We start from the raw sequence: 15968 nt of genomic DNA on the forward strand, positions 1-15968 counted from the left end.
GCACATGCAAAGTACTAAGTTTCTGTTAAAAATTGCATAAACAAAAAGTGAAAAACAATGAAAAATAAAAATAATAAAAAAACCTTTGTAAAATTAAAATAAAATAAATAAAAAAATTAAAAAATATTAAAAACAAAAACAATAAAAAACAAAACATTTTTAAAATTAAAATTAAAAATGAAAAAAATGTTAATTATCGAAAGTAAAAAAATTTAAAACAAAGAAATTTTTTAAAATAGATTAACTAATAAATAAAAAATCATAATAACAAAAAAAAATGATTAAAAAATATTTCATAAAATTAAAATAAAACAAATAAAAGAAGTATAGATACTAATAACTAAAAAATTAAAAAAAAAACATTTCGTAAAATTAAAATAACATATAAAATAAAAAATTAAAAAATATAAATAAAAAAATTTATTTAAAAAAAGTTTCGTAAAAGTAAAAATAAAATAACTAATACAAAAATTATAAAGTATTAAAAATAAAAAAAAAATTAAAAAATTAAAATTACATATTAAAAAAAACATTTCTTAAAACGTGTGCTCTTCCGATCTAAATATTAAATCTTAAATATTAAAAAAATAACCTTAATACATTTCATAAAATAAAAAAAAAATTACAAATTATAAAATATAAAATATAAAATAGATAAAAAAACATTTCGCACAAGTAAAATAAAAAATTATACAAATTATAAAACATTAAAAATAAAAAGATAAAAAAACATTTCGTACAAGTAAAATAAAAAATTATACAAAATAAAAAAAATTTAAATGTATTAAAAAAAAGCTTTCGTTTAACTAAAATAAAAAATATATAAAATATTTAAAATAAAATGTTAAATATTGAAAATTTAAAAATAAAAACAAAAAAAAATATTAACAATTAAGGAAGAGCTAAGTTCGATAAATAAAAAATTATAATAAAAAAAAAAAAAAAATATTACCAAAAAATTTTTAAAAAATTAAAAAAAAAAATGTTAACAAAAACATTTCGCAATATTTAAATAATACATAATATAAAAAATAAATTCTAGAAAAATTAAAAAAAAAACAATATATTAAAAAGATTTCGTTAAACGAAAGTAAACAAAATTTAAAATATTTAAAATAAAATACAAAAATTATTTAAAATTATTTCGTAATATTAAAATAAAACAAATAAAAAAATTATGGATACTAAAAAATAAAAAATTAAAAAAAAATGTTAAAAAAACATTTCGTAAAACTATTTATGGTTAAAAAAATATTAAATATTAAAAAAATAACCTAAATTCATTTCATAAAATAAAAGTTGAAAAAATTAAAAATATTATAATATATTATAAATAAAAAATTTAAAATAAAAAATTATTAAAAAACCATTTCGTAAAAATATTTATAGTTAAAAATAATAATAAATATTAAAAGATAAACAAATAATCAAAATTCATTTCATAAAATAAAAATAAAAAAATTCATACAAAGAGCATTCACAAAAAAAAATATTAAAAAAGATTTCGTTGAACTAAAATAAAAAAAATATAAAATATTTAAAATAAAAATTAAAAATAAAAAAATAGAAATTATTAAAAAAAACGTCTGGTAAAATAAAAAAAATACAAAATTTATAAAAAAATAAAAATAAAAGTAGAAAAATTATTAAAAAAAACATTTCGTAAAATTTAAATAAAATAAATAAGAAAGGGAAAAAATTATAAAATAATGAAAATAAAAAAAAATAAAAACGTTATTAAAAAAACTAAAAAAATAGTAGATAAATAAGCAAAATATTTTGCTAATAAATTTTAGTTTTTGCCTGCATTAGTATTGACGATAATGTTAAACATGCCATGAAAATTTATTATATTTTTTTTGTTTATTTTTTGTTTAAATTATGTATTTATTAAGCTTATTTAATTTTTGATTTTATGTTTTATTTATAATTTTTAATCGTACTTTATATTACATTATATTTTGTATTTTTTTTTTACGAGAAATGTGAAAATTATATAAAAAAAAACAAAATGAAATAAATTAAAAAAACTAAAAAATTATTTCACAAATTCTCCAACTCCGCCCCACTGTGCAGCTGCATAAGTGTGACGTCGTCTATGCATGCACCGAGCAGCGTCTTAAACTGATGCCACTCGGCTTTATTGCAACGAAATTGCTGCATTACTTCACGTCGTCAGGCAGCTAACACAACTACAGGCATGCTCACGCACAAATCTAAAGTAAGCAGGCAGCCGAAGAATGGGTACTGCAGTTGTCAAGGACAGAGCAGCTATGACACGCACACACAGTGCATTTAAAATATAGAAAATTTCAAGTGAGCTTATGCGTCAGTCTTAACATGCCAACGACAACGGCAAGAACAACGGACAACAACAACAGCAAATGTAGGAGTACAACAACAATTTTAGCTGCAATAGAGCCAAAGTAGCAGCAGCAATGTCATTTGTTACAATTTCCTTATTAGTTTAAGGAGTTAAGAGTGAGATTTCTCAGCCAAGCAAAATGGCATGCGTTTATGCATGTGTGTGTGTGTGTCACGTTGCATAGAACGTTTGCTTGTTAATATGCGCGTGTGTGTGTTCACGACACGTGAAACAATGCGCTATGATGCTGCTGCTGCACATGCCACTGCCACTGCCACTGCCAATGATGCAGCGACTGCTTGCCTTGTTGTTGGTGTTGTTACTCGTTTTGCTAATACTTTACTGCCGCTGCTCGTGCTCTGTATATGCACACTGGCAATTAATTTAGTCTAGTGGAGCATTTTGTGCAACTGAAATTAATTTCCAACATATTTTCTCATGTTGTTAAGAAAACGAGGCGAATTCTGCAGCAAGAAAACTTCGAGCAGCAACAACAAGAGCAAATAAAGAATTTACAAAAATCTCATTTTATTTTATAAAATGTGTAGAATGCCATTAACAACATGCGCAACAATGTTTTGCTAATGTGTTTGTGTGTGTCGTGCAATTCGTACAAACAAATACTTGCTGTTGGCAATCAAGTTGCTGCAGATTTAGTATCACACATTTATTATGTATGCGCACTTATGTGCAGCGCCGTTATGTTTGTGTGTGTCTTCATTCCATTATTGTGTGTTTTAATTATTAGATCTTTAGTTTGCTTGGCAATTTGAGTTTTACAAGTGGCCGCACGCAGCGTGGCAAGCAATTTAATATTTTATTTTGTGTTTAAAGAGCTAAATGTGCCCGAATGCATTTAATTAAGTGGGTAAATGGCAACGAAATTTATTCATGCCTGAGCGTAAAGATAAAAAGCAAGCATTTTTGAAAACTAAAATAAAATTTTTGAAGAGCTGTAACCTACCCGTTTCCCTAAAGATTACCAACATTAAATTTTAAGAAGATATCCAGTCAAATAAAAAAGTTTTCCATACAAGGACTCGTTTTTGATAGATAAGTTCGTGTGGCTATAAGCTTTGGTAGTCCGATCTAAACAATTTCTTTGGTGATTGTACTATTACATGACCTAGCCAATGTAGCCTCTGTCTCTTAATTCGCTGAACAATTTCAGTGTCGTCGTATATCTCATACAGCTCATCGTTTCTTCGAATGCGATATTCGCCCTTGCCAACGCACAAGGGAGTATAAATCTTTCTCAGAACCTTTCTCTCGAAAACTCGCATCGTCGATTCATCAGCTGTTGACATTGTCCATGCCTCTGCAGAATATAGCAGGATGAGAGTTTTAAAGCTTGGTTTTTATTCGTCGGGAGAGGACTTTACTTCTTAATCGCCTACTCACTGCGAAGTAACACCTGTTGACAAGAGTTATTCTGCATTAGATTTCGAGGCGGATGTTGTCGTTGGTGCTAATACTGGTTCGAAATAAAAGACGAAATTATACGACTTAGATGGTATAACTGTCAGTGACGGAGCGTGATTGGAGTGGTTCGTGGCTACCCGTAGGGTTCCACCTGTGGTCCATATCCTCATGATGAACTCTCTGCTTGGACACTCTATAAGTGCTGTACGTATTAGATTAGATGGTAAATGAGGAATGCACCTCGACCTAGAGTCTATTGTGCCCGTAATTGTATACGTATGCTGACGACCTCTTTTATCTGGTCGAAGGCACTCACGTTCTGAACTAAAGCAGGCGGGAGGACATCCATTGGAGACTGTAAATACTAGGGGTTTAGGTATGGGGGTGAACAACCATGTATGTGAGGCAAGTCAAATATGTGGGGATCACTATGAATGAAATAATCTGTTTCACTCCTCACTTTCGAATGTGAAGGAGCGACTGCAAGCAACTGTGAGCAAAATACGACGCATTTTGGAGAATGATTGTGGTCTCGGACGTCGTGCTGTTCGCACCATATATCGTGGCTTGTTTGTGGCCTGGGCCACTTATTGATGCGCTGTGTAGTGGGAAAGCAGCCTCGACTGCCTTGGGGTCCCATGAACTCCTCTCTATTCAACGTTGCCTGTTTGCCTGTATGTCGCACCGTCTTAAGGGATGATATGCAGGTTCCCTTGACCTGATTGTCTCACAGCATGCTGTTGAAATCGAGTTAAGAAGTGGCTTGAGTGCGGCATTGCTGCGGAATGACTTGATTTCCGATGATGATGTTGAGAGGGACGGATATCTAAGGAGCAAGAGGCTTCTAGATGATAGAGTCAGGTGTAGGTGGCAAGAACGCTGAGACAATAGTCCTAACGGTCGAGGGACTTATGAGTACGTTCGGGACGTTGGGTTTTTTGAGGGTAACCCAAACTTCAGATTTTGTCTGAGTCAGGGTTTTCTGCTTACGGGGCACCTATCTGATAGATCGGCTATTTTTGTGAGGCGGGTGTAGAAGACTGTGTGCATGTAATTGCAGAATGCTCTATATACTCGGACAATAGAGATCTGGGTGGTATGGAAATTAGCTGGACTGATGGACGATTAAATGTTAGTGGTGTGATCTCCACTAGTCGAAATACCGAACAGTTAGGGTCATTTGCGCGTGACTTGTTTAAGCTGCGAAGGCGTTTGGCTGGGAATTATGGTTAGTTTTTGTATGAGTGGTGTGTGTATGGGGCCCAATCACTGGCATCCAGTCCAGAGCTGTATCGAAGCTCAACTGGTAGTACATAGTTTCGGCTACGAGGACTGACCGGAGACTTAGTTCTGGTGCCACGGGGAGCAGGACTCCTCGGAGTTCGCTCCAACCTGCTCATGCAGGCTGGTTCCTCAGGGACCGTGGTGGTTGCGGTTAAAACCCAATTGCGGGAAGAACTAACACTTTGTCAGTTGAATGTGGAATCACATTGCTACCGGGTGGCGGACCCAAAATACGGCAGAGGTTTTAGATGGTTAGTGTGTCCATTTCACACTGCCAATTGGAAATGAAAATTCCAGACATTTTCAGACCGCTGATCAAGGCATTGATTTGATCCCACTATACAGCGGTAAAGCTTTCGTCAGCAGGTACCCACATTAAACACTCCGGAAGTTGTCAACAGTTCCAGACATTTTCAGACCGCTGATCAAGGCATTGATTTGATCCCACTATACAGCGGTAAAGCTTTCGTCAGCAGGTACCCACATTAAACACTCCGGAAGTTGTCAACAGTGACGTGTGAGTTTAGTTGCGAGTGCAACGACTGTTTGTTTGATGACGGGAGATATTTCGTTTTGCCCTCTCTTACTACCAAAGCCATTTGCTTCGCTTCCTTATACAGACTGGAGAAAGCAGAACCAACGGCGCGGCCATTGATATCAATATATTTACATTATATACAGTTGTTATTTAAAGCGACTGCGAAAAATATTCATCCTCATTAAATTCATGAATAACATTTTGAAAGTAGACCTTTTATATCTTTACTGACTAATTCTTTTTGCTTTTTTCAGAGCCTTCATCGACAATACGCATCTACAAGCATTGCACCTCACCAACAACCTACAACTATACGACATTCCCATGCGACTGTTCCAAGGCAATCCCAACGTACTCGAAATCTACATGCAAGGCAACAGTCTGCAAACACTCTACTCCGCACAATTCCCCGTCGACCAGCTGGAGCGTCTTTATCTTGGCGATAATCCACTGCAATGCAATTGCTCGCTACTCTGGCTATGGCGTTTGGTTACCGGAAATTTCGATGGCGAGGCCAACAACGCAGGTGGTGTGCATGTTACACACAGTCAAGGTGAAGCGGCTGTTGCAGCGCTGGGCACGGCTGATGCCGATGTAGTGTCCGCAGCCGCAGAGGCTTATGTCGCACAACAAAGGCCTACACGGGTTAGTAGCAGCAGCAGCGGCTCCAGCGGCTACCTACAACTCGACATAGAACGCATTGGCTGCGATATCTGGCAGGATAATGTACGCACGCGCCGCCGTCTAGTGACCATGTCCGAGGGCGATATCACTTGCCCCGCGCATATTGTCACCATTGTGTGTGCGATTTTTACGCTGCTGCTCGTCTTCGCCATCGGCGCCAGCATCGTCTTTTATCTGCGCTTCGTGAAGCGTCGACGGAAGCTGCTACACGATCGTTCGCTCACACGTTCGGGCAAATCAATTGTCAATGTACACGATCGCATACTGCAACATCAACCGCTGAGCACCGGCGGCGTACTGGGCATGAGCGTTGGTGGGCTCACCTATCCACATCACACGCTACAACAACAAGGTGGCACACATCATGCCATGTTGCCGCTACACCCGCATGAGTACCAGCAAACGCTGCCAGCGCAAGTGGACAAACTGGAATTGGAACGATATCTAGCGGCGCAGGCGATCGCCAACGAGTATCGTGCCTTGAAGCCGTGGGAGTTGCCGCCCGTAAAGGATGCGAATGCCTACAGCGATGAACCGGAGCACTTGTATGAGAAGTTCGACCACTACGACTATCCGGACATGCAAACGTTGAGCAAATCGAAGCAGGCGACTCTAATGTCCAACACTGACGGTTGCAACACCAACAACAGCGCTAATGGTGTGGTGCTGATGGGTAAGGGTGGCGCTGGCGCTGGTGGCACAGCGGCTAAGCCGCATGTGGTCTACGTATGACTCCCGGGTGGACAAGTCGGCGGCGGCGTCGACGCAATGGGTAGTGCAAGCAACGAGTGCGAGGGCGTAGAGGCCGAAGGCGAGCTGCGCTATTGCCTCAACAACAACTATAGTAGTTATATGAAATTAGTTTAGAACGTGGCAGTTGGCGTAGTAGAGGTGGGGCAGGTTGAGAAGCGGAAGAGTAGCGGAAGCTGGCTAAACAGGCGGCGTTGCAAGCGAAAGCGTACGAATGCAATGGAGTTGCTACTAATGACACGAAATTAAATCAAATGCGAAAACTGTTAAGTGTAAGCAGTAAGCCGAGTAGGTTTGGATAAAAAAGGAAACAAAACAAAAACAAAAACAATAAATGTATAAACCACACTAAAATCGTACGTTAGCAGCGATGAATCGAAACAAGGGTATATTTGTTAGCAACTAAGTTACAAACACAAGCATACATACATACATACATACACCAATAATAGTAACACCGCAAACGTTAGGCATTATTATTCGTAATATCTCGTACATCTACGAACACCTAATTTCCTGTTAACCTTAAGCGTTTAAGTATATAAAATATATATATTTGCATAAGCGTAGCAAGAAACAACATTAAATGAAACAAGGGATACGTATAGTGTTATATAATAGCTAAATTACAATAAGTAAATCACGAACAAAATACTAAAATTACAAAACGTAAGAAAACTTCGAGTACTATGCAGTTAAAATTAAATTCAACAACATTATAGCAACACAAAATAATATTGAAGAAATGTTAACATTTAATTGATATTCATAAATATACACAAATATTGTAAATGACAAGCGAAAGTTTAAGCGCAGCATGAGTGAAGTGACATAATAAATTAAAATGAACATTTAATATTTGACGAACCTATTTTTGTAACACTCTTAATACCAAAAAATGTGGTTTACAGCGCTCCGTGTTGTAGACCACATTTGAAGAAATTTTTTGTTTCTATCTATTTTCGATTTTTTGGCACGTGAGAGTAGATTAAAACGACTTTTTTTGCTTGTAAATTGAAATTTCCCACCCTGTCAAAACAATCGGTTACACATCGGTTAGTGCTTACCAATGCTACCAGTTAAATAACGAGTAAAATAACTAGTAAAATATTACTTTTCTTTACAATTGAATTCCGAATCTCGAATTTTTTCTCTGCACCTGTTAGTATATGCTTGTAAATTGAAGTTTTCCACTCTGGTGACACAATTGGTTATACTTTTTAGTGCTAAGTCATTATTAGCAGATAAATAAACATTAAAATATTACCTTTGCTCCCAATTGAGTTGATACTGCTATGTCTAGAGATGTTTTGTGCTGATCCTATATATATGTAAAATATTTCTTTTTTTCCAATGGAATGTTGAATCTTGAGATTTTTTTCTGCCCCTATGTATAGGCACCTGAGTGTAGGCTAAAATCTCTTTTATGTATGCATGTAACTTGAATTTTCTCACTCTATTAAAACAATTGGTTATACATCGGTTAGTGCTTAACCAATACTACCAGTTATATAACCAATAAAATATAATTTTTCTTTCTAATTGAATACTGATCTTGAGATTCTACCCCTAAGTATAGGCACCTGAGGTTAGACTAAAATCTCTCTAATGCATACAAATTGAAGTTTTTAAATCTGTCAAAACAATCGGTTATGCATCGGTTAGTTCTTAACCAATACTACCAGTTAAAAAACAAGTAAAATATTACTTTTCTTTCTAATACAGTTGATATCGCTGTCTCTAGAGAAATTTTGTGTTGTTGATGTATGGATTAATTTTTTAGTAGCTACGCTGCCCTTTACTAATCTTAAGAAGTCCAGCTTTATCTTATTAAATGGAAAGAGAATACAAATGAGTTTATGTCTCAACCCGTTAAAGAAAATTAGAGGTTTATGAGTCCATTTGATTTAATATTTCTCTGATTTTGAAGATACTGCTTCCTTCATGTATGTACATACGTATCTGGTCTCGTCATGTAAGCAGTGCTTACAGGAAACTTTCTATCTCTAGTGATTTCGGGTAAAGCGGAAGAGTGTGACGAAAAGAGTTGTGCAATAGAAACCACGTCTAAATTAATTACTTCTTGCTTATTCTGCAAAACCTGAAGCATAGCCAGCAAACATTAAAAAATTTAAATTTAAATTTTGCGGGTCCACCTTTGCTTTCATTGAAGAACCATTTTAGCGACTCAGAACCTACTTTAAAATGATCCAAACCCTGTTCTAGCTGTTTCTTATCAGCATTACTGCACTTAACCTATAACTAACTGTCTACATATCTTTCCTACTGCCATTGTTCCGGATTTCATTCTAAATTTTTTGAAAAACAAAGTTTAAGTGAAAAAATATTTAACAAAAATTTTTTTTTTTTTTAAGTTTAAAAATCAAACATTTTTACAAAAAAAAAAATTTTTTTAAACAATTTTTAAGTTAAAAAACATTTTGTTTTTAGTATAGTAGTTTAATCAAAACTATTGGCATTCTTTTTAATTTTTTTTTCTATTTTAAACGTGTTTTATGTGCCTATTTTAAATTTAATTTATGAAAACAATGAATATCAGCAAATTCTAGCGAAATCTGCGAATCTTCAAGTGAACTGCCTTGTGTAAATTTTCAAAAAAAGACTATTGTTTAAGAATTACGTATGTAAAATTAAATTTAAATAGTAATACAACAAAAAATCGGCATTTATAACTGTGTGTGTGAGCAGGTGTAGTAAGTGAGTTTACATTTACTTTTCTTACTAAATTGATTTTTATATGAATGAATGTAAATTTTTTTTATTAAATTTAAGACAAATAGGCGACTAACTAAAAACTAAGCCATTTTCACAAATTATTTGGCATGAAAATATGCTTATGTAACAATTACTTTACTAGTTTAATTACGATTACTTGTTTTACCACATTTAATATTATATATAAATGAAGAATGCATAAAAATTCCTTTAAAATTCAAACAATAACATTATTTTTATTTTTATTTAAAATATGAAAATATTCTCCCATTTTAATTCTACTCCAGTTTTTAACTAATTGGCTCCTGTATCCATTAAGTTACACCACCATTTAAAAATACGTATACCAACCGGCGATAAGCTGCGCAAAAATATTATATTTGTGTGTGTGCATGTAAACGAAAATACATACATACATAAAATGAATTGAAATGGACAATATAAAAACATTCGACATAACCAAAAATATGCTGCTTACTAAGTTGAATAAAACTGCTGTATATAATATCTAAGTAAAGATTTAGCAATGTATAAATAAATGAATAAAATATAAATAAATAATTAAATTAATCAGATAATGTAATGCTAAATAACATTATATACACATAAATATATATATTATTGTTTAAGTGATTTTCATTTTAAGTCAAACGCAAATTTCCAATTAATGTAAATAGTTTGCTTATAAGTTGGCCATGTAAAAATTTTGACTTTATAAAATACATTTTTTTATAATTAAAAATAAATTGAAAGCCGTGACTTTTATTTGCTGAGAAGGGTAAATAAAATGCAACAAAGAGGGTAAAATATATTTAGTCACATATACATATACATACATATATAAGAGTTCCATAGATGTGCTGATTTTTTATATCATTAGGAAAATTTGTAATCGCCTGATTTAGATGTGGGCAAAAAATAGTAAGACTGTTCGATTTAAATTTCGCGCAAAAACCTATTCGTCGAAATATTTTCCTCTAGGTTGGCATAACTTTCAGTAACATCTGTGCCAAATATCACATTAAAATAATCATTCGAGTTTAGTACACGCTTGTCTTACTGAAGTACATAAACTGCATTCGGCGATTTTTACGATAAGTGAAATTAATCAACAAAAAAAATTCTATTGAGTTTTCTGGGCGGATTCAAATTTCTGGTACCGAAACATTCAGAATGATGGTAAGGGCCTTCGGTAATTATTGTATAGCAAGTATTTTTGATTGGTACAAATTACACAAAGAGGGTCGAGAACGCGTTGGCGATGAACTACGGCCAGTGCGGCCACCAAAGTCAACTGATGATCAACACGTTGATAAAATAAAGAAATTGGTGGTTGAGGATCGCCAATTAACAGTCAGAAATCTTATTGTCATCGTTGGAATATCGGAAGAACCAGTTAAAACCGTTTTGAACCAAGAAAAGTGAAAGCACGATTGATTGGAAAATCACTAAATTTTTTCGAAAAACATCGCCTCATCATCGTCAGTGAAACAATGCCCTAAGACTACTAGAATGTTATGAAACATAGTGTTACTGGCGATGAGTCTTGGATCTATGCTTAAGGCCCAGCAGCAGACGTACACTCAGCCGAATATCTTGGCGAAGATGAATCGAACCCAGAAAAAATCATGTCAGAGCAGTTGAAAAATCAAGGTTATTTTGACAGTTTTCTTCGATTATCGAGGTGTGGTGCACTCCGAATTCCTGCCGAAAGGCCAAACTGTCACCAAAAAATAGTATTTGAACGTTGTACGTCGTTTGCGCGAAGCTATTCGTAAAAAGTGATCGAAATTATGGCCGACATCTCTTGGTTTTTGCACCACGATAATGCACCGTGGTATACTGTTTTAATTCTTTGTGAGTTTTTTGCAAAATTATCAACCAACATTGTGCCGCAACCAACGACAAAATCTGCACAAAACATCAAAAAAAGCTAAAATTATTATTCCAGATGCTCAACGTGATCACCATTCATCCGCATAATGTCTAAAGAGCAAAAATGTACCAGCAACGGCAGATGTTTGGTCGTCTGGTAGTACAGATTTGAATCCATTGGACTATAGTTTGTGGTCATAAATGGAGAATTTAGCCTGTCAAATAATTATCTGAAATTTAGAAATTTCACTCTCGACTTATAGGCCATTGGATCCAAACTCGACCTTGTTAACGAACATTGGGAATTATCCACAACGTTTTCTTTCCAGAGGATATTCTAATGAACCATTGGTTCTGTGATCGATAATTCCACGGGTGAAATTTAAATATCTGCTAACGAGGGCGAAACGGGCTTCTTTTGTAGTAGTTCACACGCAGGAGATAGCTTCAAACAAAGGACTACAATTCAGCCTTTCAGGTCGAATAACAGAAGGTGATAAGTGGGCTTCTGCCCTAGTCACATGAATTTATTGCAAAGTCAAGCTTAAATTGCGGCTATTTGTACAATCTAACTAATTCTCATCATGCTAGTTTATGCAAGGGCTTAGGAACTAGAACTAGAATCTCAGTGGACAAAATTATTTGCGTACCCAGACATATAGGCATAGAAAAAAACGAAAAAAGACAGACAGAATTGGGTCTCCGAGGACCCTACAGTGCCTGAGACCTAACCTCAGGTCTTGGAACATTAACCACACAGGACATACTATAAAGGTATTTTGTGGTAGTGTTGATGACGAACAGATAAAAAATCTTCCATTTTTAGGCAAAATACAACTTAGTAGCATTGTCGGACAATTTAAGATTACACCTTCAGAAAATTATTATGGTGGATTTGGTGTAATGCAGAGCAGACGTTAAAACTTTATCTTCGCGAATGCTCCGCATTTAGACAGTTGAGACTAGCGAATGATATATTTTTAAGTTTCTTTGTTATAAACTATTGTCCACCATTTGAATCACAAATACTTTCATGATGATCTAAACGGAAGAGGTAACGCCTGCTAAATTCTTTGACTGTTTCTTTACAGTGAATAACCATAGATATTGGTGGAGGACATGGTTTCTCACATTTCACACAGAAAAGAGCCCCCACCATGCCCCAGATTTGAGTGTCATACGTAGAGATCGGCCTAAGTATTATCTTATAAATTAGCAACTTATACCTCACACTGAGGCGGATCTTGGCCTAAGGAGCCAGTATAGCTGGGCCAATTTTAATCTTAGCTGAGTTCTTTTTACGCGATCTTATCAACTGCAATCTCTAAATATTTTGCAACTGACTATATAAAGCTACTGGAGGGCAATTTTTGTGCTTGAGGGTACATATATACAACTTGTACGAACTTTTCAATGTTGATGTTAATGTTCCCTTTGGTGAGCTACGGCGCTATACCATTCAATTGAATCTGCAGTTTCTAGAAGCGGTAGTAGGGTTGCCACTTGACGCTAGCAGTGCAATATCATCAGCAAAAGTTGCCGTCATTATGGAGTCAGAAATGATCACTGGAAGGTCTGCTGTATAAAGGATGTAGAGCACAGGGGGGAGTACACTGCCTTGGGACACGCCAGCACGAACAGTTCTAAAATCGAACCTAGCGTCACAGCATCTAACGTAGAACGTCCGATTGTGCAATTAAAACTTTATCACCAAATAATAAGACACTGATACTTTTTCCTTTAACTTGAATAATAGGCCTTGATGCCAGACTTTATCAAATGCTTGAAGGGCATCAAGGAAGACAGCAGAGTAGTATTTATTATTTTCCATAGCATCTCTTATAAAATGTTCTACCCTATTATTGCTCAATTGTGTCCTGAAAATATCTGAAGCCAAACGGAATAATCTGTTTGTCATCCAACACCGGCAAAAACGTGCGTAAAAATATTCTTCCGAATATTTTCGAAATAATTACCCCTAGACTAATTGGTCGATAAGAATTTGCTATATGTTCAGGTTCTCGACCTGTCTATAAAAATATTTCTCTTTATAGTATTTATGTACTTAGATTTGTATGACATTATTTTTATTCGGTCTACAACTTTGCTTCCGCCGTTTTCCAATAGATGTCTCTAGGGTCAAGCACTGGTCGATTAAGTCCATTAAATCGTTTTACTTGTACATCGATTTTGGAGATTTGTGTCAACACTAGCCCAACAAAATATTTGTAGAGATCTGTTTGCATCCAAAATTTTTTCTCAACTGAAAATGTCACTTTTTGAGCCGAATTCTCGACATTTCCGGGAAGTTTTGCTTTTCTTTTTTAATTCCAAGAAAAGTGCGGCTGAGGCTCATCGAATGCTTTCGGATACGTACGGTGAGACTGTCCTAAGTGAAAGAACATGTCGTGAATGGTTTCAACGTTTTAAGAATGGTGATTATGAAGTCGAAGACCAGCATGGTGGTGGAAGGGAGAAGATTTTCGAAGATGCTGCATTGGAAGCATTACTCGACCAAGATGCGTTTCAAACCCAAGAGGAATTGGCCGAATCGTTGCAAGTGGCTCAGCAAGCCGTATCAAAATGCCTCAAAGCCATGGGGATGATTCAGAAACAGGGAAACTGAGTTAATTACGACTTGAAACCAAGAGATGTCGAACAGCGCTTCTTTGCATGTGAACAACTGCTTCCAAGGCACAACCGAAAGGGATTTTTACATCGCATTGTAACTGGCGACGAAAAATGGGTCCACTACGATAATCCTAAGCAAAGAAAGTCATGGGGAAAGCCTGGACATGCCTCCACGTCGACGGCAAAACCGAACATTCACGGCGCCAAGGTCATGCTCTGCATTTGGTGGGACCAGCTGGGGGTGATAAATTATGAACTGCTAAAGCCAAGTGAAACCATCTCAGGAGATCGATACCCAACGAAATTGATGTTTTGAGCCGAGTACTAAAAGAAAAACGGCCACAGTACGAGGACAGAAACGATAAAGTCATGCTTCAGGATGACAATGCTCGGCCTCACGTTGCAAAGGTGGTCAAAAAATATTTGGAGACGCTGAAATGGGAGATCTTACCCCACCCGCCGTATTATCCAGACGTTGCTTCATTTGACTACCACTTGTTCCGATCGCTGGCATCTGTCTAGCTAACGAGTACCTCAGTTCTTATGAAGAAGTCAAAAATTGGATTGCTACTTGGATCGACTCGAAAGATGAGGAGTTCTTTCGTCACGGAATACGCATGCTGCCAGAAAAATGGTCAAAAGTAGTAGCTAGCGACGGCCAATATTTTGAATAACATTTTTGTAACCGTTTTTATACAATAAAGCCTTCGATTTACAAAAAAACGGCGGAATCAAAGTTGTAGACCAATAATAAAAATTATTTTAGATATTACTAAAGCTTTGTGTTGAAGTATTGAGCAGTGTTTTGACAAAATCTGAAACATTGTATAATAACACGTGCAAAACGCTTTTCCGTGCTTATTAAACTTTGTAAAGTGTTCACTATGAAAAAACTATTATGAGGACAGTAAATTAATGAGGTCCATTTCCTCAATTGGGATGTCACATAACTTAGAAGAGCCACTCACTTTACTCATCTGAAGCTTGAATGAGAACCTAATCCTATGTGAAAAAAAAGCAATTTACCGTTATTAGTTAAGGGAAAAAGTTCTTCATTTTGTGACACATATTTTATAATAATCACGGACAGGGAAGCTTGATGTATTCACGCACAAAAAAATTGTAACAAAGGTAAATGAAGCGTCTAAAACACAACAACACCAGACAATGACACCGCTGCACAGCTTTTGCATCATTTGATACACTGGGTTTGTGGATTAGAATGCCAACAATGGACAGTGGACTACAATAACAAATGAACAGTGAAAATACAATACAACAAGCAAAAAAAAAACAACTACGAAAGAATGAAGCGGAAAGCTAACGAGAACCTATTGGAATGATGGCAATAAAGCAGCAGATCACTTAATGTAACAACACGAACAACAACGTTATTGTAACAACAAAGTGTCCTTAGTGCGATTTGCGATTTGCGTTTGCAAGCAAGACAAAAAGGCGCCACAGAGCAATAAACTCTGAGCAAGCAAAGTGGGGTGCACAGACACCGTCACATTTGTCCTCAACTACGTTTGTGGATATATGTGCATGCCGTGTTATGGGCCTAACACCGGTGTTTGTTGGCATCTTTGCAAATGGTCAGCAATTTGTCACTTAGTCCGAACAGCGGCGAGAGCAGCAGCATGGTCGGGCGCAAAGGCGAGCCGCCATTGTACGCGTTAATTA

The 15968-nt window shown here is 35.5% G+C and overlaps 1 protein-coding gene across 1 annotated transcript in view; it reads left to right on the plus strand.

The window, feature by feature from the left end:
* The window catches only part of LOC120770341 (nyctalopin), a 262497-nt gene extending 254144 nt beyond the window's left edge, over nt 1-8353 (plus strand). Inside the window, exon 4 of the mRNA XM_040097739.1 lies at nt 5864-8353. Coding sequence (XP_039953673.1) covers nt 5864-7025 — 1162 coding nt within the window. The 3' untranslated portion in view covers nt 7026-8353. The remainder of the gene's footprint in view (nt 1-5863) is intronic.
* Nucleotides 8354-15968: the final 7615 nt, after the last annotated feature.

The sequence above is a fragment of the Bactrocera tryoni genome, chromosome 3, assembly GCF_016617805.1.
Source record: "Bactrocera tryoni isolate S06 chromosome 3, CSIRO_BtryS06_freeze2, whole genome shotgun sequence".
NCBI classification, from domain to species: Eukaryota; Metazoa; Arthropoda; class Insecta; order Diptera; family Tephritidae; genus Bactrocera; species Bactrocera tryoni.